General features: G+C 41.4%; 2 protein-coding genes across 6 annotated transcripts in view; both read right to left on the bottom strand.

The window, feature by feature from the left end:
• Window positions 1-985: 985 nt before the first annotated feature.
• tlcd5a (TLC domain containing 5a) lies at window positions 986-16,339 on the bottom strand. Of its 5 annotated transcripts, XM_062060206.1 has the most exons (4): window positions 16,223-16,315; window positions 13,793-13,858; window positions 6,686-6,886; window positions 986-1,559 (listed from the first exon to the last, which is right to left on the bottom strand). In XM_062060206.1, exons 3-4 carry the CDS (start codon window positions 6,873-6,875, stop codon window positions 1,033-1,035), a joined length of 717 nt encoding a protein of 238 aa, XP_061916190.1. In that variant the 5' UTR covers window positions 6,876-6,886; window positions 13,793-13,858; window positions 16,223-16,315; the 3' UTR covers window positions 986-1,032. The 5 variants fall into 5 exon arrangements, with proteins under 5 accessions (XP_061916190.1, XP_061916188.1, XP_061916187.1 ...); XM_062060204.1 differs by lacking the exon at window positions 13,793-13,858 and having other exon boundaries at window positions 16,223-16,339; XM_062060203.1 differs by lacking the exon at window positions 13,793-13,858 and having other exon boundaries at window positions 16,018-16,333.
• Window positions 16,340-18,757: 2,418 nt separating this feature from the next.
• Window positions 18,758-24,594, bottom strand: part of oafa (OAF homolog a (Drosophila)) — a 71,363-nt gene continuing 65,526 nt past the window's right edge. Inside the window, exon 4 of the mRNA XM_062060199.1 lies at window positions 18,758-19,711. Within this exon, the coding sequence (XP_061916183.1) occupies window positions 19,437-19,711 (275 nt within the window). The 3' untranslated portion in view covers window positions 18,758-19,436. The remainder of the gene's footprint in view (window positions 19,712-24,594) is intronic.

The raw sequence follows: 24,594 nt of genomic DNA, 5'->3' as shown, positions 1-24,594 counted from the left end.
ATGTGCGATACAACAGATTGTATTCCGATCCGATGGAGTAAAATTCAAGCTGGTATCGGCGATACAGATCCGATAATCTGTGCAAATATACTTAATGTGTCCGGTAAAATTGAAAAAGTTGTGACTTTAAGTGTTGCTGCTCTTAAGAAATAATCTTTAAACGTTGTGAAATCACACAGCGTAACAAATGATTGTGTTATTTTGCACTGAATGCGTTATTTAATATTAATAATCTCACTTTGTATGTAGTTTCTCCAAATACACTTGGTCTCATTTTCCTAAATAAACTGAATGACTGCGTTTGTATTGACTTACCTAAGCGGAAGAAAAAGTAGTTCCCTCAATTGCAAGACCTCAACTATTTAGTTACTTTATACTGAGTTCCTGCCTTGCGATGGTTTACATTATCCCAAACAAATAAAGTATCAAAAGTATGAATATTTTAATTTAAGAATCGATATTAGCGCACAACACTCTGGTATCGGCAGTGTCGGGATTTCAGTATCGAACCGCACCTCACTACAATACACATTAAGGCAGTGGTTCTCAAACTGGGGTACCAATAGTGATACGCGGGCTCCATCTCGTGGTACACCAAAGAATCACTTAATTAAATATTCAAACACAGTGTTACTGTTCAAATTGTATGTAATGTTACAGTTGCCAAAAATATTAAATAGTTAAATAAAAACTCTACCTTGGTTTTTGATGAATATTTAGGCCGACTACGCTACTGGTACTTGGCGAGCCAAGGGTTTGCTGTGGTGGCACTTGGTAAAAAAAAAAAGGTTTGAGAAGGCAATGAGCAGGGCAAGCGAATGCCAACACATTTTCAAAGCAGGCTTATTAATATGACTTCAAAACTAAATATTTGTTCCCCTGAGTACACGAAAAAGCATACGAGTTTGACATATGACGCCCGCAAGGATTGTGATGTAAACAAACTTTGGAGCCACGTTTTGCTTGGCTGCTTACAGTCTGCCTAGCATCTCAGTTTCATAGATGAAAAGTATTTGCTAAAAGTATGACTCATCAGTCCTTTTTGCCTTTATCGTCATTAGTCGCCTCCTGTTGCTCACGCCGCCGCTGGCGCCAAGTCCTGCTCTTGCGGACGGCAAAGCGAACAATGTCCACCATAAAGACCCAGGAAAGCGCGTACATGGCCACTCCCCCGCACTTGATGAAGAATCTGGGCCTCGGAGAGATCAGCTCACAGTACAGCATTGTCCCTCCCACGAAGACTCGCATCAGCACAAAGAGCAGCACAAACAGGACGTCCACGGCGTCGGCCAGCGGCGTCCCGTAGCGGCCCGTCTGCTTGAGGAACCAGCGCGCCTGCAGGAGGGGGTTGGTGATCTCGCTGCCGAAGAGCACGGCGCAGCCTTCGATGCCCGACTCCCCCAGCCACAGGGTCAGCAGGATGCCCAGGATGCTCACCGTGTGGTGGGCCAGCATCACGGCCCCCTCGGTGCGGAAGTGGACGCACCAGGCCATGTCGAAAATGAAGTAGCCCAGGCTCAGCATCAGGGCGTTTATCTGCAGAGGTGTGTTCTTTGTACCTTGTTTACAAACACACATGAATAAAGTCAATATTTACTCACTGTATATACTAAACTAGATTACTAAACTGCATCATACTGAGAGTTATGTAGATGAAACAGTAAATCCTAAGCAAAATAGCATTTTGATAGGTTGAAAAATGTAGAAACCAAACCAAAATACAAAATACACAATACAAAAATACACAATAGAAAATACAAAAATACACAATACAAAATACACTAATACAAAATACACCTCCAAATTAAATATGACCTCCATCATGCTTGTATTCGGTGTATTTTGTCAGTTCCACATACAATCGTGGTCAAAAATGTACATACACTTGTAAAGGACATAATGTCATGGCTGTCTTGGGTTTCCAATCATTTCTACAACTCTTATTTTTTTGTAATAGAGTGATTGGAGCACATACTTGTTGGTCACAAAAAACATTCATGAAGTTTGGTTCTTTTATGAATTTATTATGGGTCCATTGAAAACGACCACATAACTTTCCTCCAGAAGGTCTTATCTTTGTCCATGTGATGTTAGATGAAACAAAAATTGAGCTGTTTGGCCACAATACCCAGCAATATGTTTGGAGGAGAAAAGGTGAGGCCTTTAATCCCAGGAACACCATTCCTACCGTCAAGCATGGTGGTGGTAGTATTATTCTCTAGGTCTGTTTTGCTGCAAAGGGAACTGGTGCTTTACAGAGAGTAAATGGGACAATGAAAAAGGAAGATTACCTCCAAATCAGCCCGGAGGTTGGGTCTTGGGCGCAGTTGGGTGTTCCAACAGGACAATGACCCCAAACAAAAGTCAAAAGTGGTAAAGGAATGGCTAAATCAAACTCGAATTAAGGTTTTAGAATGGCCTTCCCAAAGTCCTGACTTAAACATGTGGACAATGCTGAAGAAACAAGTCCATGTCAGAAAACCAACAAATTTAGCTGAACTGCACCAATTTTGTCAAGAGGAGTGGTCAAAAATTCAACCAGAAGCTTGCCAGAAGCTTGTGGATGGCTACCAAAAGCGCCTTATTGCAGTGAAACTTGCCAAGGGACATGTAACCAAATATTAACATTGCTGTATGTATACTTTTGACCCAGCAGATTTGGTCACATTTTCAGTAGACCCATAATAAATTCATAAAAGAACCAAACTTCATGAATGTTTTTTGTGACCAACAAGTATGTGCTCCAATCACTCTATCACAAAAAATAAGAGTTGTAGAAATTATTGGAAACTCAAGACAGCCATGACATTATGTTCTTTACAAGTGTCAACTTTTGACCACGACTGTAGGTATTTTTGTGTTTTACATAGCAAAGATGTTAAATGCGAACAGTGTAATGACAGGCTACCTATGCTATGGTTATTTGTCCAATCCATCCAATTTCTGCCGCTTGTCCCTCTTGGGGTCGCGCGGGGGGCTGGCGCCTATCATAGCTGCACTCGGGTGGAAGGCAAGTCGCCACCTCATCACAGGGCCAACAGATAAACAGACAACATTCACACACTAGGGCCAATTTAGTGTTACACATTAACCTATCCCCAGGTGCATGTCTTTGGAAGTGGGAGGAAGCCGGAGTATCCGCATACAACCCACGCAGCCACAGGGAGAACATGCAAGCGCCACGCAGAAAGACCCCGAGCCCGGGAATCAAACCCAGAACCTTCTCGCTGTGAGGCAACAGCGCCAGCCTTAGTACAACACGCAATCTAACTGTTATGTCTGGATTGATTTTGATTATGTGATGTATTGTTTTTGCATTTAGATATAAAGCTAAGTCTTCATCATGTGACATTAAGGGTTGAGAGTACTTTTATTTGTTTGGCTTTACAACACAAGGGTGAACCTGCATGGCTCTTTAATGGCATGTTTTTCAACCTGCCAGACCAGGTCACTTGTTGACAGCCTATGCCCTAGAAGGAGTAGTAAGTAAGTAAGTAAGTAAGTAAGTAAGAGCAGGCCTGGGCAATTATTTTCACTCGGGGGGCCAAATTTAGAGAAAAAAATGTGTCTGGGGGCCGGTATATCTATTTTTAGGAACACTAATACAAAACCTCCCAATAATGTCTGATTGAATGCTAAAAATCTTATGACAGACCATTTTAAAAAATGGAATAGAATTTTAAATGAGACACCCAGAATGTACAGTACATGAAAATAAAGAATGTGGGATTTACAATATTAACTATGAACGATAAAACACTGAATATTGACAACATGTGGACGTCTCGATCGACATATTTTACAATCAAGCGAAACGCAACAAAAATGCAACAAAGAGCGAAATATGAACGCGAAGGGTAAAAAATAAACCCGACAATCTGATACATCACTAAGCTTTAGAACTTGGTTGTAAAAATCTCCATCCGCATCTGTCCCTGACACCCACATTTCAGGCCGGCCGCTCTGGAAACACTCTGTGGAAACGCTCCCCACCCACACTGCTTGGTGCCTCGTCTGAGCTGATGTGACTTAGATTACCATAGTAACTAATTAGATCACCATTGTAACTAATTAGATCACCATAGTAACTAATTATTTTACCATAGTAACTTGTATATAAAGCAAAAGCGCAGATTCGAACTATTGAAATACTTTGTATAGTTCAAAACTTACGGTCATTAGAAAACATCACTGCACATCATAATGGCAACTACACTTTCCATCTTAAAGATCTAAAAAAATCATTTGGGAATGTCCGGTGGAGCAGATTGAAAAGCTTAACGGGCCTTAATTTGCCCAGGTCTGCACAAAACCCTAGTTCAAATCCTGGTTGTATTCCTCGTCTTCAGTGACAAATGGTGTCAGAAGTCAGATAAGAAGTTTGCACAGAAATAGGACTGGACTTTCGTTTACAAGTCTTTGGTCAAAGTCTAAGTTTGTTACTTTTTCTTTGACTTTTTATGTTTTTGGGCTTGACTAAGTTAATTTTTCATTTATGTTTTTGAGCCAAAAGGATTAATTTGATTTTTTGCAGGTCTTATGATGACCATTATGGATGTTCTCATTCATCCAGGTCATCGTATTCTCAGAGCATTCAATCAATCGCAACTGGACTGTTCAGTTTGTCTTAGAAGACGTTCGCCTCTCACTCAAGTAGGCTTCATCAGTTCATGCACATAGGCTTAGATTGGTCAGATCTAGATCTGACTAATCTTAAATCGGATAATCTTAGGTTGGATTTAGATTGGTCGGATCGAGAGCTGATCAATCGAAGTCTATGAGCATGAACTAATGAAGCCTACTTGGATGGGAGCGAAACGTCTTCTAAGAGAAACTGAACAGTCCAGTTGCGATCGATTGATTGCCCTGAGACGATGACCATGTAAAAACTATAAATCGGTCGAATTTTTGCTCAGTGTTGAGTGGTGTTTTTGCTACAACTAAAATGCTAACAACATGGGCACTTATTTCATAGTTCTAAACCCAAAAATGATGTCTACAGGTGAAATTCCCCCTCAAAGTAGACACAGTAGTGACTGTAGGCTTGTTTTGTAATGAGTTTAAGCACATTTTGGAACACCCACTTTTTGCATCAAATGTGGGCGTGCCTGCATCAGCCTGCTGACTCATCTACACAAGACTGGAGGCAATTTCATATTGTGTATGTTTTGGTAGCATCTTCAACCCGAATCATACTATTTTCACGCAGAATTTGAAGGAATTATCAAATATGTCTGCCAGATGCATTGTTGCAGGTTGTAGCAATACAACTAAAGGAGTCAGCCTGCATATGAGGAGGCGCATAATGGGACGGACCAAACGAGAGAAGTGTAAATTTGCAGCGATCATTTTAATCAGACTGTGAACAAAAAGGTTTTTGATCTGAGTTTAGATGGAAAATTATTAAAGTCTCAAGCCAAATGTGATCCAAAAAGAAGGACAGCCGTTAAGTGCTCAATTTTGTGTCCTCTTCTACTGATGTTTTCCACAGGATGCTTAAGGAAATGCTGACAGAGTATGAAAAAAACCAATTGGTATTATGGGAAGTTAGTACCAGATTCATTTTCAAGAGCAATAAATACATTAAGAGGACTTGTTAGTAAAATTTCAGTCATGTAGACTAAGGATGTCCCAACTTTGTGACTGTGTGGCTGCATTGGGCTTAAAATATTTGGCCGGGGGCTTAAAACACATGCAAAGTAACATATACACACACACACACACACACACACACATTTTTGTGTATATGTATGTATGTATATATATATATACACACACACATATACATATATATATATACATATATATATATATACACACACACACACACACATATATATATATACACATATACACACATATGTATATATATACACATATATATATACACATATATATACTATATATATATATATATATATATATATATATATATATATATATATATATATATATATATATATATATATATATATATATATATATATATACATACACAAGTACATAATATAATAATGTGTGTATAATTAATAATTATTATAATTGGTTATTAAGAATATGTGAAAGTTCTCTTACCTATTTACTTCCGTCACAACCTCCTTAAAGTGTTTTAATCAATCAGAAATATCAAGTACCTAAAATGCACCAAACATGGATAAGTGTGCATTTATCCGCAACCTCCCTTGTAATGGATTTAAATGGGTGTCATTTTTTTAAATGCTGATTGGACATTTGTTTTAATAATATCCACAAAGTTTAGTGTGTGATGATGTTTGTTGACTTTTTGTACAGGTTGATTTTCTTTTTTTTCTGCACCGTGACAAGGGAAGGTTGTTTGGATTGGGTCATGTAAATAAATGCTGTACTTCGTTTAGTTGAATGTATAATTAATGCCAGAGGGACTTCCGTTGGCTACCAGATGGCGATTATATGTCAACAGTCAGACCATTGAATATGTATACATGATATCTGGATACACCGCTCCCAGTCAAATTGTTCATTGAACTCCCGCTGTCTAGCGGGCCAATTTGAAGACGCCGGCGGGTCACATTTGGCCTGCGGGCCGTGGTTTGGACACCCCTGATCTAGATATTTCAGGTTTCCTAGCGCAATATTGGTGAATAAATGCATTTTTTAAAATCTCTTATTAGATTGTACAGCAATGTTATAATTGACAAGAGCATACCTGGATGTGTGAAGGGCCACGGTCCGTCCACGTGGCCGATGTACGCCGTGACGCAGACGGCAAGAATCCCATGCAACAAGGTGACGAGGCGACAGTTCCACTCGGAGCTGCGGCGCCCGTTGACGCGACACAGGGCGAAGTAGAGGGACACCCACCCGGCGAGGCTCAGGAGGGCGCTGACCAACATCATCTCGTCCTCCTCTGGGGAAGACAAGGAGAGCATCCCGCTGCCGAGTGAGATCGCTTACAGTGGCATTCTTTGTCACAACAATAACGGCACTACAAGCGTGGCCGGTGGGGTGAGGGGGACGACCCTCTGGCAGCTGTGACGTGGTGTACCATGCAGCTGGATAGGATGGGCCGTGCAGAATCGTGTTGCGACACGCATAAAAACTAGATGAGAGATAACTGGGGCTCAGACGGTCCCTGTGGGAGCTTCTAGAAAGAGTGAACAACATTTCCAAAAAGTTAAGACTTCTTAATTCACTGTTAGTCTTATTTTGCATCTTAGGGAGAACCAGCGTCCTCCACAGTGGACGTTTGATTTTGGTCTATTTATTTTGGCAGTTACAGGAGCACTCTGCTCTTTTTAAAGACCTTCTGCGAAAAAGCCCGTCAAATCTATGACAGCGCTCTAGTGTTTTTAAGTACCTGCTGCAAAAATGTCTCTCACAAGGTTTTTGAACTGAACTCTCGGGCCACCAGTTGACTAGCCCAAATGAAGAAAAAGAGAGGACCTAAAATGAAACCTTGAGGTACACTACTCGTACAACTAAAGATGTTGAACACATGACTACTGACTGCTTCTGCAGTAAACAAGCTACAGCAACACCTTAGTTACAAAAATCACATTATGAAAAAAATGTGTAACTGACCAAAAGTTGACGTCACTTCTGTACAAAACCCAAAACCAGTGAAGTTGGCACGTTGTGTAAATGGTAAATAAAAACAGAATACAATGATTTTGTCATGACGTGGAGGTTTTCGCAGCTTACTGCGAGGATTGTTTTCCCAGGAAGCAAACGGACTACTACGGACATGGCGTGCAGGTAAAAACATGATTTAATCTTGACTCAAAGTACTACAAAGCAAAAAGGCGCACAAGGCGAAGGCACAACTTAGCAAAGGAAACAAAAACTAACACTTAGAGTAAACTATGGACATAAAACAAACAACACTTACTGTGTCATGAAACGAGCAGCATGAGAGCATGAAAAGCACATCAACAGAGCATGAACTATGGCATGAGCAGAGCAGCACAGAGCAATGTCACCAGGACGACTAACTGGCAAAACAGGCTTAAATAATTGTCTCTGATTAGAGCAAGTGCGTGATCCAAACACATGAGGCAGGTGAAACTAATGAGTCGTTATGGAAACTAAAATGTGGGTTATACTTGTATAGCGCTTTTCTACCTTCAAGGTACTCAAAGCGCTTTGACACTTTTTCCACATTCATCCATTCACACACACATTCACACACTGATGACGAGAGCTGCCATGCAAGGCCCTAACCACGACCCATCAGGAGCAAGGGTGAAGTGTCTTGCTCAAGGACACAACGGACGTGACGAAGTTGGTAGAAGTTGGGGATTGAACCAGGAACCCTCAGGTTCCACGCCGTCTCCAAAACAAACAAGGGTGCACAAAAACATGAACTTATGAGTCCAAAAACTAACAAAAAATAAACCATAATCCAGACCACAGAACAAGACAGATTTGCAAATCCTTTTCAACTTATACTTAATTGAACATACTGCAAAGACAAGATGTTTAATGTTTTGGTCATCATTTTATTTAGACATTTTCTTTATTGTTTTGGATGTGTATATTTGAGGGTTCCCCAGGCCCCATTAATAGAGACAGAAACTATTTTATTGATTGTGGTTGTGACAGCACAGACCATTAGGTCTGCTCAAAAGATCATGTACTTTGTAATTTACAAAGTACAAAACCCACAACCAGTGAAGTTGGCACGTTGTGTAATTCGTAAATAAAAACAGAATACAATGACTTGCAATTCCTTTTCAACTTATACTTAACTGAATGGACTGCAAAGACAAGATATTTAATGTTCGAACTGAGAATTCTTTTTTTTTTTTGCAAATAATCATTAACTCAGAATTTAATGGCAGCAACACATTGCAAAAAAGTTGGCACAGGGGCATTTTTACCACTGTGTTACATGGCCTTTCCTTTTAACAACACTCTGTAAACATTTGGGAAATGAGGAGACCAATTTTTTAAGCTTTTCAGGTGAAACTATTTCCCATTCTTGTTTGATGTAGTTTAAGTTGTTCAACAGTCCGGGGGTCTCCGTTGTGGTATTTCAGGCTTCATAATGCGCCACACATTTTGAATGGGAGACAGGACTGGACTACAGGCAGGCGAGTCTAGTACCCGCACTCTTTTACTATGAAACCACGCTGTTGTAACACGTGGCTTGGCATTGTCTTTCTGAAATAAGCAGGGGCGTCCATAACATTGCTTAGATGGCAACATATGTTGCTCCAAAACCTGTATGTACTTTTCAGCATTAATGGTGCCTTCACAGATGTGTAAGTTACCCATGCATTGGGCACTAATACACCCCTATACCATCACAGATTCTGGGTTTTCAACTTTGCGCCTAGAACAGTCCGGATGGTTCTTTTCCTCTTTGGTCCGGAGGACACAACGTCCACAGTATCCAAAAACTATTTGAAATGTGGACTTGTCAGACCAGGGAACACTTTTCCACTTTGCATCAGTTCATATTAGATGAGCTCGGTCCCAGCAAAGCCGGCGGCGTTTCTGGGTGCTGTTGATAAATGGTTTTCGCTTTGCATAGTAGAGTTTTTAATTGCACTTACAGATGTAGCGACAAACTGTAGTTACTGACAGTGGTTTTCTGAAGTGTTCCTGAGTCCATGTAGTGATATCCTTTACACACTGATGTCCCTTTTTGATGCAGTACCGCCTGAGGGATTGAATGTCACGGGCATTCAATGTTGGTTTTCAGCCTTGCTGCTTACGTGCAGTGATTTCTCCAGATTCTCTGAACCTTTTGATGATATTACGGACGTAGATGGTGAAATCCCTAAATTCCTTGCAATAGCTGGTTGAAAAATGTTGTTCTTAAACAATTTTCTCACGCATTTGTTCACAAAGTGGTGACCCTCACCCCCTCCTCGTTTGTGAATGACTGAGCATTTCATTGAAGCTGCTTTTATACCCAATCATGGCACCCACCTGTTCCCAATTATCCTGTTCACCTGTGTGATGTTCCAAATAAGTGTTTGATAAGCATTCTTCAACTTCCTCAGTCTTTTTTGCCACTTGTACCAGCTTTTTTTGAAACATGTTGCAGTCATCAAATTCCAAATGAGGTAATATTTGCAAATAATAACAAAGGTTTCCAGTTCGAACGTTAAGTATCTTGTCTTTGCAGTCTATTCAGTTTAATATCGGTTGAGAAGGATTAGCAAATCATTGTATTATGTTTTTATTTACCATTTACACAACTTGAAGCACAAGTTTGGACCCCAGTGTTTTATGTTTTCTTGCAAGGTTAAAATGCAGTAGTCTACAGTTTACAGTACTCCAAGTTGCTCTATACAACAGGAGCACTCTAATGTTTTTAGGAATTTGCTGTTTGTTCTCCCAAGTTTTGAACTGAACTCAGGGGGCCGGTATGGCGTCATATGTTTGAACAGCCCTGCTCCACACCGACATGTTCAAACCCGGATCTCTCTCAACTGGAAAAATAATCCTCTAAAAGTAGGGACGTTCCGATCAGGGTTTTATGCAGCCGATTCCGATCAGCCACGAGTGATACGAACACTGATAAGATCACAATATGTCCCAAATGTAAATCTTTAAGTGTGTTTATGGTGAGTGCTATTGACTGTCTAACAATTATTTTAACTAGTTTCCCTACTTTCTTTTATTACATACAATTGTTTGAGCAAAACAAAGTCAACAGTACACAATACCTAAACAAAAGCAAAACTTGTTACTAATTTAAAGGCCTACTGAAACCCACTACTACCGACCACGTAGTCTGATAGTTTATATATCAATGATGAAATCTTAACATTGCAACACATGCCAATACGGCCGGGTTAACTTATAAAGTGACATTTAAAATTTCCCGCTAAACTTCCGGTTGAAAACGTCTATGTATGATGACGTATGCGCGTGACGTCAATCGTTGAAACGGAAGTATTCGGACACATTGTATCCAATACAAAAAGCTCGGTTTTCATCTCAAAATTCCACAGTATTCTGGACATCTGTGTTGGTGAATCTTTTGCAATTTGTTTAATGAACAATGAAGACTGCAAAGAAGAAAGTTGTAGCTGGGATCGGTGTATTAGCGGCTGGCTGCAGCAACACAACCAGGAGGACTTTGACTTGGATAGCAGACGCGCTATCCGACGCTAGCCGCCGACCGCACGGATGCGGGTGAAGTACTTCGCTCCGTCGATCGCTGGAACGCAGGTGAGCACGGGTGTTGATGAGCAGATGAGGGCTGGCTGGAGTAGGTGAATAGCTAATGTTTTTAGCATAGCTATGTGAGGTCCCGTTGCTAAATTAGCTTCAATGGCGTCGTTAGCAACAACATTGTTAAGCTTCGCCAGGCTGGAAAGCATTAACCGTGTAGTTACAGGTCCATGGTTTAATAGTATTGTTGATTTTCTGTCTATCGTTCCAGTCAGGGGTTTATTTCTTTTGTTTCTATCTGCAGTTAATCCCGATGCTATCACGTTAGCTCCATAGCTAAAGTGCTTCGCGGATGTATTGTCGTGGAGATAAAAGTCACTGTGAATGTCCATTTCGCGTTCTCGACTCTCATTTTCAAGAGGATATAGTATCCGAGGTGGTTTAAAATACAAATCCGTGATCCACAATAGAAAAAGGAGAGAGTGTGGAATCCAATGAGCCAGCTTGTACCTAAATTACGGTCACAGCGAAAAAAGATGCGTCCTGCACTGCACTCTAGTCCTTCACTCTCACGTTCCTCATCCACAAATCTTTCATCCTGGCTCAAATTAATGGGGTATTCACCGCTTTCTCGGTCCGAATCGCTCTCGCTGCTGGTGTAAACAATGGGGAAAAGTGAGGAGCCTTTCAACCTGTGACGCCACGCTACTTCCGGTACAGGCAAGGCTTTTTTTATCAGCGACCAAAAGTTGCGAACTTTATCGTCGATGTTCTCTACTAAATCCTTTCAGCAAAAAAATGGCAATATCGTGAAATGATCAAGTATGACACATAGAATGGATCTGCTATCCCCGTTTAAATAAAAAAAATTCATTTCAGTAGGCCTTTAAGAAAGTCAATGACTTCACTATAAAAGTGGGTGACATTGTTATCACCAGGAAAGATAAGGTCACCTACCTAGGTTTCATTCTAGAGGCTAATCTTTCCTGTGATAAAATGGCAACCAAGGTAATCCAAAAGGTCAACCAACGAACGAGATTTCTCTATAGAAACTCCTCTCTGGTTAACAAAAGCACCATGAAGATTCTGGCGGGAACTCTCGTTCAACCGTTTTTCAATTACGCATGCACCTCCTGGTACCCTAGCACCTCCAAAACCCTCAAATCTAGACTCCAAACATCCCAGAACAAGCTAGTCAGATTACTTCTAGACCTCCACCCCAGATCACACCTCACTCCTACCCACTTCTCCAAAGTGGGCTGGCTCAGGGTGGAGGACAGAGTTAAACAACTTGCACTGAGCCTGTCTATAAAATCTGCTACACCTCCCTGATACCGAAGTACATGTCAAACTACTTCCATAACGTAAATGACTGCCATAACCACAACACCAGGGGGAGCTCCACTAACCACGTTAAACCCAGATTCCGATCTAACAAAGGTCTTAACTCATTCTCTTTCTATGCCACATCAATGTGGAATGCACTCCCAACAGGTGTAAAAGAAAGTGCATCTCTATCCTCCTTCAAAACCACACTAAAACAACACCTCTAGGCAACTTCAACCCTAAACTAACACCCTCCCTTCCTCATCATACCTCTTCGGATTGTAAATAATCAAATGTAAATAATTAAATGTAGACACTTGTTCTTATACTTTCTGATCTCTCTGTGTCCACTACCTGCTGTACATATCCTACCAAGTCAGTCCTACACTGTTCCAATGTCCATTTCTCTGATGATGCAATTGTTGATGACTGAAGTGTTGATACCAACCAAACCTAACCCCCCCCCCCTCCATATCCCACACCCCGGATTGTAAATAATTGTAAATAATGTAAATAATTCAATGTATATACTCTGATGATTATCTTGTGTGATGACTGTATTATGAAAATAGTATATATCTGTATCATGAATCAATTTAAGTGGACCCCGACTTAAACAAGTTGAAAAACTTATTCGGGTGTTACCATTTAGAGGTCAATTGTACGGAATATGTACTGTACTGTGCAATCTACTAATAAAAGTTTCAATCAATCAATCAATCAATGCTAACTGATAGCATGGTAACGTTAGCTTGCGAGCATGCTAAAATTAGCATGCTAACTATTTGCAACCGTCTACCCAAGAGTCATGTAACTTGGTACGTGAAACTTGTAAACTATTAGCATGCAAACGTAAGCATGCTAATATTAAAGTGCTAACTTTCTTTGCTCAATGTACTCATTTTTCTCAAATCCCCCAGCCATAGACCTTAGAGTCATATAACTTAGTTAAAGGCTTACTGAAACCCACTACTACCGACCACGCAGTCTGATAGTTTATATATCAATGATGAAATCTTAACATTGCAACACATGCCAATACGGCCGGGTTAACTTATAAAGTGACATTTAAAATTTCCCGGGAAATATCCGTCTGAAACGTCGCGGTATGATGACGTATGCGTGTTACGTAGTCAGTTTAACGGAAGTTATGGTACCCCGTAGAATCCTATACAAAAAGATCTGTTTTCATTTCATAATTCCACAGTATTCTGGACATCTTTTGCAATTTGTTTAATGAACAATGAAGGCTGCAAAGAAGACAGTTGTAGGTGGGATCGGTGTATTAGCAGCGGACTACAGCAACACAACCAGGAGGACTTTGTTGGAGAGCAGACGCGTTAGCCGGCGACCTCACTTTGACTTCCTACGTCTCCGGGCCGCCAAACGCATCGGGTGAAGTCCTTCGTCCTTCCGCCGATCGCTTGAACGCAGGTGAGCACGGGTGTTGATGAGCAGATGAGGGCTGGCTGGCGTAGGTGGAGAGCTAATGTTTTTAGCATAGCTCTGTGCGGTCTGGTTGCTAAGTAGGCTTCAATGGCGTCGTTAGCACAGCATTGTTAACCTTCACCAGCCTGGAAAGCATTAACCGTGTATTTACATGTCCACGGTTTAATAGTATTGTTGATTTTCTATCTATCCTTCCAGTCAGGGGTTTATTTTTTTTGTTTCTATATGCAGTTAAAGCACGATGCTATCACGTTAGCTCGTAGCTAAAGCTTTTCGCCGATGTATTGTCGTGGAGATAAAAGACACTGAATGTCCATTTCGCGTTCTCGACTCTCATTTTCAAGAGGATATAGTATCCGAGGTGGTTTAAAATACAAATCCGTGATCCACAATAGAAAAAGGAGAGAGTACATAGTTCTGTGAGGTCCGGTTGCTAAGTTGCTAAATTAGCCTTAGCGTCGTTAGCAACAGCATAGTTAAGCCTTACCAGGCTGAGAATTTTTAACCGTGTAGTTACATGTACATGGTTTAATATTATTGTTGGTCTTGTCTATCCTTCCAGTCAGGGGTTTATTTATTTTCTTTCTATCTTCATTTGAGAACGATGCTAACACGTTAGCTCAGTAGCTAAGTGTGTCACCGATGTATTGTCTTGGAGATAAAAGTCACTTTAAATGTCCATTTCGCGTGCTCGACTCTCATTTTCAAGAGGATATAGTATCCGAGGTGGTTTAAAATACAAATCCGTGATCCACAATAGAAAAAGGAGAGTGTGGAATCCAATGAGCCAGCTTGTACCTAAGTTACGGTCAGAGCGAAAAAAGATACGTCCATCACTGCCTCTCAAGTCCTTCACTGTAACGTTCCTCATCTACGAAGCTTTCATCCTCGCTCAAATTAATGGGGTAATCGTCACTTTCTCCATCCGAATCTCTCTCGCTCCATTGTAAACAACGGGGAATTGTGAGGAATACTAGCTCTTGTGACGTCACGTTACTTCCGGTACAGACAAGGCTTTGTTTTATCAGCGAGCAAAAGTTGCGAACTTTATCGTCGATTGTCTCTACTAAATCCTTTCAGCAAAAATATGGCAATATCGCGAAATGATTAAGTATGACACATAGAATGGATCTGCTATTCCCGTTTAAATTTTAAAAAATCATTTCAGTAGGCCTTTAACTTGTATCATGCTCACGTTAGCGTGCTAGCATGCTAACATTAGCATGCTAACTTTTTTTTAGCTAGTTTTGCAACGTTTCACCCAGGGTTATAAAACTTGGTATGTGACACTTGTTACCTGTTCGCATGCCAACAATAGCCCGCTAGCAAGCTAACTCAAGCACGCTAACTTTTTCATCTAATTGTACTTTTTCCCCCCCCGCAGCCATACACCTTTGAGTCGTATAACTTGGTATGTGAAACATGCTGACTGTTATCATGCTATCGTTAGCACACATGCTACCTGTTATCATTTTAGCGTAAACATGCTACTGTTTTAGGCTAGCTCTGTGGCTCATTTTGTACAGTAACACCTAAAACCCATCAAAATTTCCACGGGAATGAATTATTGATTGATTGATTCTTTTATTAGTAGATTGCACAGTTCAGTACATATTCCGTACAATTGACCACTGAATGGTAACACCCGAGTAAGTTTTTCAACTTGTTTAATTTGGGGTCCATGTAATCAATTCATGGTAGATTCATAATTACAACTTAAGTGTTGTACAAATAATTACATAGGAAAGAAAAAGTAAGTCTGAACCGAGGATGTGGTTTGAGACACTCGTGATTTAGGGCTATATAAATACATTTTGGTTGATTGATTGATTGATTGATTGAAGTCAGATGTTACTGTTTTGTGCTGATGAGCGACACCTTGTGGAAGCATAAATACTCGCAAACAGGCAATACAATTCCCCTTTGTCAGTATATATTACAGTGTCACACATTGTATATTTAAAAAAAAAAACATTTAAATTGGACTGAGTCAGGATAAATGTCGACATTATAGAATGTTAACTATGGACGCTCATGTAACACAACGCATGAGATGCTAACAAGCTAAGATGCTAACAAAGCGTTTCCACCTACTTAACACACATTAAATAAAAAATAATAATAAAACATTACCTTGACGACGCACATGTGGATGTTAACGTTGTGTCCGATACCGAGTCAAATGTAGTCGTTGTTGTTGTTCTCCATATGGCGCCTTGTTAAACGTCTATCAAAGCCTTGTTCGTCACTCTTTTCACCTACCTCGTTGTTTATGCACATCACAAAAAAAAACCCTACAAAGCACGACGTTTGTCTGAAATCATACTTTAACGCTCACAATTGTGCGGCTTTGTTCCATTTTCACCGGCAAAACGACCTGCTCGACTCCTCCGAGACGCCTTTAAAATACGATGCTGCAGCTTCGTGTCAGACAGCGACCCCCTGTGGTCTGAGCTGAACATTAAACACAGAAATAAATAATTATTCATTTACTAGTATAACCATTTTAAAGGTATTTTAATACATCCTTTAATATTTCAAAATTATACTAATTATATATATTTTTGTTTGATTAGGTAGCATGGACATTAAGACATTAGAAAATCAAATGACGATAATTGCATACAATGCTGTATAATTAGAATCAGAAGTACTCTATTAAATAAATCCATCCATCCATCCATTTTCTACCGCTTGTCCCTTTTGGGGTCGCTGGAGCCTATCAGCTACAATCATGCGGAAGGCGGGGTACACCCTGGACAAGTTGCCACCTCATCGCAGTATTAAATACATATATATATATATATATATATATATATATATATATATATATATATATATATATATATATATATATATATATATATATATATATATATATATATATATATATATAAATAAATACATAAACAAAAACAATTATTTGTCTAAATAAATAAAACTTTTCTGAGAAAAAAAACAATTACTTTTTTAATAAATAGAACACATTCTATAGAATTTGATGATCAATATGTTTTGTTACAATTATTTTAGTTTTGACAGTACCATGCCCGATGTGGGTTAATTGATTTTTAAATGCGCCAAAAAAATAACCCGTTTTGTACACTAATGACAAATTGAGTGCGCACGTGTGTTTTTGTTCGGGTTGTATTAGTATAGTGCCGCAATACTAATTAATCATATTCGGTTCTATACTGAGGGCAGCACGGTGGCAGAGGGGTTAGTGCGTCTGCCTCACAATACGAAGGTCCTGAGTAGTCGTGAGTTCAATCCCGGCCTCGGGATCTTTCTGTGTGGAGTTTGCATGTTCTCCCCGTGACTGCGTGGGTTCCCTCCGGGTACTCCGGCTTCCTCCCACCTCCAAAGACATGCACCTGGGGATAGGTTGATTGGCAACACTAAAATTGGCCCTAGTGTGTGAATGTGAGTGTGAATGTTGTCTGTCTATCTGTGTTGGCCCTGCGATGAGGTGGCGACTTGTCCAGGGTGTACCCCGCCTTCCGCCCGATTGTAGCTGAGATAGGCTCCAGCGCCCCCGCGACCCCGAAGGGAATAAGCGGTAGAAAATGGATGGATGGTTCTATACTGCCTCTGAAAAATACCGGTCCGCCACCCATGCCTCAGTCGTCTTCTAGTCGTGACATTGCTGGTTTTACGAGCAGAGGAGCATGTTCGGCAGCGCACAATCACAGAGTACTTACAAGCAGACACAGCGTGTAGACAGAAAAGGGAGAACGCACGCATTTTGGCTTAAAAACTAACGATAAAGGTGAAATTATAACACTGAAACGCCCTCAGGAAGAGATGCTTTAAGCGAACGTCCATCCCCAGTCTGCAGTGTTTTAGCTACTTCTAAATCACTAATCCTTGTTTCCATGGCGACAAATAAAGTATGTTTCTTACAAGTATCATTATCACTGCAGGACGAGGAATAGCTAAACATGCTTCACTGCACACCGTAGCTCACCGCCGTCAAAATGTAAACAAACACCATTTGTGGATCTACACCTGACATCCACTGTAATGATACCAAGTACAGGAGTGATACTACTACGATTAAGTCGATATTTTTTGGCATCACAACATCTTCTTTCATTTAAAAAAAAATGTATATTATGTTTATGAACTCAGAAATACGTTCCTGGACACATGAGGACTTTGAATATGACCAATGTATGATCCTGTAACTACTTGGTATCGGATTGATACCCAAATTTGTGATATCATCCAAAACTAATGTAAAGTATCCAAACAACAGAAGAATAAGTGATTATTACATTTTAACAGAAGTGTAGATAGAACATGTTAAAAGAGAAAGTAAGCAGATATTAACAGTAAATTAACAAGTAGATTAATAATTAATTTTCTTCCACTTGTCCTTAATAAGGTTGACAAAATAATAGAATGGAAAATTACACAATATGTTACTACATACGTCAGCAGCTAAATTAGGAGCCTTTGTTTGTTTACTTACTACTAAAAGACAAGTTGTCTTGCATGGCAGCTCCCGCCATCAGTGTGTGAATGTGTGTGTGAATGGGTAAATGTGGAAATAGTGTCAAAGCGCTTTGAGTACCTTGAAGGTAGAAAAGCGCAATACAAGTATAACCCATTTATCATTTATTTATGTTCACTATTTTATTTAAGGACAAACTTGCAATAACAAACATATGTTTAATGTACCCTAAGATTTTTTTGTTAAATTAAAGCCAATAATGCCATTTTTTTGTGGTCCCCTTTATTTAGAAAACGATCTAAATAATTTTGGTTCCGGTACCGAAATATTGGTATCGGGACAACACTAGTTTCTGTAAAGTATCTTTCAGGCCATGGTCATGTGGCGACATAAATTATGGTATTTATTGAAGTCGGACGTCACTGAAGGCCTAGGTGGGAAACTGCATTATAGCATTATCTGATCACCATTCAGCCAAAAAAATCAACAATGGAAATTGAAACCTTTATTAACTCTTGAAAAAGTTCATGTCCTGACATAGAAATCCGTGCATACACTCTTTTAAGAACATTGAGGCACTTACTCAGCAAAGGCCATAGTTGGTACTGCTCTATTTGGTCCGGCGTGTTCAAGGAGGTGGAAGGGATCAAAGGTTTGCGCTGCATAAATTGAAAATAAATGCTACAAATGGACCACAAGATGGCAGTGTAAGAACCACCGTCTGCCTGAATAGGCGCTTTTTGCAGACAGAGGGAAAGCTTACACCCTCCTATTGACAACTTTTTGCTTTGACTTTGGTTTACTTGACACCCTCACAAACATGTGCTGCAAATGAGCCTTGATGAAATACAATTGAAATCGTAATGTTTGAGGACTCGCGGTTTGTTAAGAGATTCATATGAAAAACATTTCAAAAAGTCCGTAGTCGAGCAAAAATAAATAAATCCAACATGTGAGCTTGTTGATGACGTGGCGTATTTTTTTTCTGACTGTTTTTGTCACAGAAGTAAAGGCCACTTGTCTTTAATCACAGTAATGTTTTTGTCTCTCTCGCCTGCTCCCGGTTCTGGCCTTTATCATGAAAATAGACCAGGTGCTAAGTCTCCTCGTCCCATAAGCAGAGCTGTTTCTGGGGGACGTAGTAGGTGAAGTGGTAGCCCTTGCTGCAGCTCTTGATGCCGCACTTGTACGTGGACCCCCGGCCCGCGTTGTCCCGGCTGCGGCAGTACTTGAGGAGACACGGGTACCACTCCAGACGGAGGCCGTACGTGCAGAGACACGGCTGCCACATGTCCTTGGTGGCGTGGCAGGCCTGGAAGTGGGGCGCCTCGGTCGTATGCGGCAGCACCTCGAATATGGAGCCGTCCACGCCTGTGGAAAGCGAGGAGAGGAAGAGCTGTTAAAAAGGACAAAAGAATGTGGGAATCTGGGGTTGAGGGGCTTTCTTATGCAAAGAAGATGCGCACTACAGATAATGGTGCGGGAGCGTGACCGTGTTGGGGGGGACAACGCTGCTGCTTTCATGCGTATTCTCCTCACCCCGGTGAAAATTGGACTTGATTGTTTTCGCCCTGAGGGACGATTGTGAGTCAGAAATATTCGCTTGTAGTCCGTAGTTCACACGAGGCCATCGGCAAATGGACGTTGGAAAGTCTCAACGTTTTAGGAAAATAAGTTAAGTGATAACGTTGCATTCTAGGAACCTGGAAAATAGGAAATGTCAAAAACCTGCCATGAGGGAGTCACGATATCTCACAAAATCGGGCACACCCCTCAAATATCAGCATGAATTTGTACAAACTCCAAAACAAGTGAAGTTGGCACATTGTGTAAATGGTAAATAAAAACAGAATACAACAATTTGCTGATCATTTTCAACCTATATTTAATTGAATAGACTGCAAAGACAAGATAATTAAAGGCCTACTGAAACCCACTACTACCGACCACGCAGTCTGATAGTTTATATATCAATGATGAAATCTTAACATTGCAACACATGCCAATACGGCCGGGTTAACTTATAAAGTGACATTTTAAATTTCCCGCTAAACTTCCGGTTGAAAGCGTCTATGTATGATGACGTATGCGCGTGACGTCAATCGTTAAAACGGAAGTATTGGGACACATTGTATCCAATACAAAAAGCTCGGTTTTCATCGCAAAATTCCCCAGTATTCTGGACATCTGTGTTGGTGAATCTTTTGCAATTTGTTTAATGAACAATGAAGACTGCAAAGAAGAAAGTTGTAGGTGGGATCGGTGTATTAGCGGCTGGCTGCAGCAACACAACCAGGAGGACTTTGACTTGGATAGCAGATGCGCTATCCGACGCTAGCCGCCGACCGCACGGATGATCGGGTGAAGTCCTTCGTCGCGCCGTCGATTGCTGGAACGCAGGTGAGCACGGGTGTTGATGAGCAGATGAGGGCTGGCTGGCGTAGGTGGATAGCTAATGTTTTTAGCATAGCTCTGTGAGGTCCCGTTGCTAAGTTAGCTTCAATGGCGTCGTTAGCAACAGCATTGTTAAGCTTCGCCAGGCTGGAAAGCATTAACCGTGTATTTGCAGGTCCATGGTTTAATAGTATTGTTGATTTTCTGTCTATCGTTCCAGTCAGGGGTTTATTTATTTTGTTTCTATCTGCTGTTAAGCCCGATGCTATCACGTTAGCTCCGTAGCTAAAGTGCTTCGCTGATGTATTGTCGTGGAGATAAAAGTCACTGTGAATGTCCATTTCGCGTTCTCGACTCTCATTTTCAAGAGGATATAGTATCTGAGGTGGTTTAAAATACAAATCCGTGATCCACAATAGAAAAAGGAGAGAGTGTGGAATCCAATGAGCCAGCTTGTACCTAAGTTACGGTCAGAGCGAAAAAAAGATACACCCTGCACTGCACTCTAGTCCTTCACTCTCACGTTCCTCATCCACAAATCTTTCATCCTGGCTCAAATTAATGGGCTAATCGTCGCTTTCTCGGTCCGAATCGCTCTCGCTGCTGGTGTAAACAATGGGGAAATGTGAGGAGTCCTTCAGCCTGTGACGTCACGCTACTTCCGGTACAGGCAAGGCTTTTTTTTATCAGCGACCAAAAGTTGCGAACTTTATCGTCGATGTTTTCTACTAAATCCTTTCAGCAAAAATATGGCAATATCGCGAGATGATCAAGTATGACACATAGAATGGATCTGCTATCCCCGTTTAAATAAAAACATTTCATTTCAGTAGGCCTTTAACGTTTGAACCGGAAAACGTTATTTTTGCAAATATTAGCTCATCTGGAATTTGATGGCTGCAACATGTTTCAAAAAAGCTGGCACAAGTGGCAAAAAAGACAGAGCAAGTTGAGGAATGCTCATCAAACACTTATTTGGACCATGCCACAGGGGAACAGGCTAATTGGGAACAGGTGGGTGCCATGATTGGGTATAAAAGTAGATTCCACGAAATGCTCAGTCATTCACAAACAAGGATGGGGCGAGGGTCACCACTTTTCTAACATTCCACACTACAAAACAAAAGTACGTATGATACGTGCTGATGCCATTTCGGATCAATATCAATATCGGCTAATACTCAAAGCTCCAAATTGGTATTGTATTGGAAGTGATTAGATTTACTGTCTACTGAAAATGAGAAAAACACACGGCAATTATGTCCAAACAGAGAGCAGCTTACACTGTAAAAACAACCACTGTACGAAAGCCTATTGTGTGCCTTTAACCAGTTTTGTAATGTTCCTATGCATTTAAGTTGATAGGTCAATCTGTGACGTCATTTCCCCTTTAAAGCACGTCTTTGTCAGAATAGCCGGTTTCAATCAGTGGTGGCAGCCAGCCTTGTGTGCGTTGACGACTAAATACCACACACACACACACACACACACACACAAAACCATACACATTTAAATCTACCTTTCAACAATAAAGATGATTAAAGGATTCTCTGGCCGGAATCTGTCCATTGTGTCCCAACTCTAAAAGAACTACTATCCCTTCCTTACATTGGTCCTTCGAGCCGGAGAGAGTTCCACCATCAGACACTATGGAGTCATCACCTGCTGATCACCAGCCCTCTGTCAGGCCAAAGAGAGACATTCGACTACCACAGCATTTGGCCCCTTACGATGTCACCCTCCTTCCCTCTCAACTGCCTGCTGCCCAAATCTCCTCACTACCAGTAGGACAACACGGTGAAGCAAGGCCAACCAGAGCTAGGAGTGCGTCAGAGTACCAGTCATCTGCTTCTTCACGTCGATCCTCTCGGCGATCGCATGGGCTTCAACTGCTCCAAAATATTCCTGATGTTCAAACAGCTGCCCTAGAGGAGCGAATGAAAGGTTTGGAGCTTGCTGACCTACAGCAAGAAATAGAGGAGGAAAGGAAAGCTGACTTGGAGGCTAAGAGATTGGATGCACAAGCTAAAAAAGGACAAAGACTACAAGAGGATGCTCACCTTGCCAAGGAGAATATGGCAAGGGAAATGGAACGGCGCAGACGCTTAAAGAAACTGGAGAAAGACTTACACATTGCCCGTATTGTCAAGTCTTTCCTGTCGGAGTCTGAAGATGATGCAATGTCAACAACGTCAGCTCCGCCCGCTGCTGACATGCTTCAGCTCCCATCAATAACTCCAATGAAATCCGCTGCCGCTATCCCGATTACACAGCCATTGACAACGATTCCCATTCCTGTGCAAGGTGCACAAACTTGTGTCCCGACTTTAGTAGCCCCCACTACAGCTCCTGCATCTGTGTCTTTCACAAGTCAACATATGCCAGTCATTCCCATATCTAGTTATGCATCAACAATGACACATGCAGCCGCAGTGCCACAAACCATGCAAACTTTTGTGCCACAACCACCAGTTCCAGCTGGTGCACCTCCTCCTGCTGCTGGGCAGTATGTTCAATACACATTACCATCTGCTACTCCTACCCCGGCAGCACCACCCTGGTCCTACCCAGGCATCGAGACGCTGATCGCTACATCCTATGGCATTCCCAAACCAGTACTTCCAAGGTTTGAGAGTGGCCGGGAAAGTGATTTTGCCCTACTCAAGATGGCGTTAGAGAACTTGATGAATAGTCATCCTCACCTGAGCGAGCAATATAAATATCAAGTTCTACTGAATCAGCTCAAACTCCCTAACGCTCTGCAGTTAGCCAAGTCATTCATGTATGACCCAAACCCGTACACGGCTGCGCTAGGGGCTCTACAAGACAAATATGGCCAGCCTAGACAACTAGTACAGAGTGAACTAGGAGCTATCCTGAACTCACCAGCCATCAGAGTGGGGGATGCAGAAGCTTTCGACACCTTTGCTCTCTCAGTTCAGACCTTAGTTGGTATGCTGCGGACTTTAGAGGGACCCCTTGGATGCGAGCTCAAATGTGGTTCTCACGTTGACCGCCTCATAAGTAAAATGCCTCCTGCTCACCGAGACGGATTTATGGAATACTGTCTTTGTCGAGGCATTCTACAGCCAGGTACCAACCAAACTTACACCCTGCCCGACCTGGCATCCTGGCTTCAAGTTAAAGCTCAAGCTAAGCGCCTCGCCAGCCGAGTCACTCACCTCTACAACCCGGGGCCTCCTCCTGCCAAGAGGGATTATAATAGTCCATGGCCCAAACAAAGGACAGCATCAATTCTCTTATGTTCTGGTGAAACTGGTAGCAGCCAGAGCACCAATCTGACAAAGTCAAAACCCTTTAAACCTAGTCCTTATTGTCCATTTTGCAACAGTAAGGAACATTACCTCAACTCATGCCTGGACTTCAAGAAACTGAATACCAGTGAGATCAATAAGTGGATCCAAGAAGGTAACAGATGTTGGAAGTGCGGTCGTGGCCACAAAGCTGCAGCATGTACGCTTAAACGCCCTTGTAACTTATGCAAAGAGACTCACCTCACAGTACTGCATGACACGATCCAAGAGTCATCTCAACAAGTCCTGATGATGAGTAACCAAAATCCCACAGTCTACCTGGAACAGCCTCGAAGCCCTCAAAGAGTTTTGCTGAAAGTTGTTAAAGTGCTCCTACAAAATGGAGACCGCACTCTAGAGACATTTGCTGTGCTCGATGATGGTTCTGAGAGAACACTCATCCTCCCCTATGCAGTGGAGCAACTACAACTTGCTAAGCATCCTGAAACCCTTCACCTGAGAACTGTTCAACAAGAAGTGAAAGTGCTCAATGGTTCGTCAGTCAGCCTTCACGTCTCCCCCATCTTCAAGCCAAGCAAGAAGTAT

Source organism: Entelurus aequoreus, linkage group LG10 (genome assembly GCF_033978785.1).
Source record: "Entelurus aequoreus isolate RoL-2023_Sb linkage group LG10, RoL_Eaeq_v1.1, whole genome shotgun sequence".
Taxonomy (NCBI): domain Eukaryota; kingdom Metazoa; phylum Chordata; class Actinopteri; order Syngnathiformes; family Syngnathidae; genus Entelurus; species Entelurus aequoreus.
This window is presented reverse-complemented; position numbering and strand designations above follow the sequence as displayed.

What these genes read in the sequence shown, in the direction of transcription:
- tlcd5a (XM_062060200.1), bottom strand. Translation starts at nt 6,908, where the DNA reads ATGCTCTCCTTGTCTTCCCCAGAGGAGGACGAGATGATGTTGGTCAGC. An exon ending in GTGGCCCTTCACACATCCAG is followed by an intron (nt 1,560 to 6,685) that starts GTATGCTCTTGT and finishes TTTGTAAACAAG; the next exon opens with GTACAAAGAACACACCTCTG.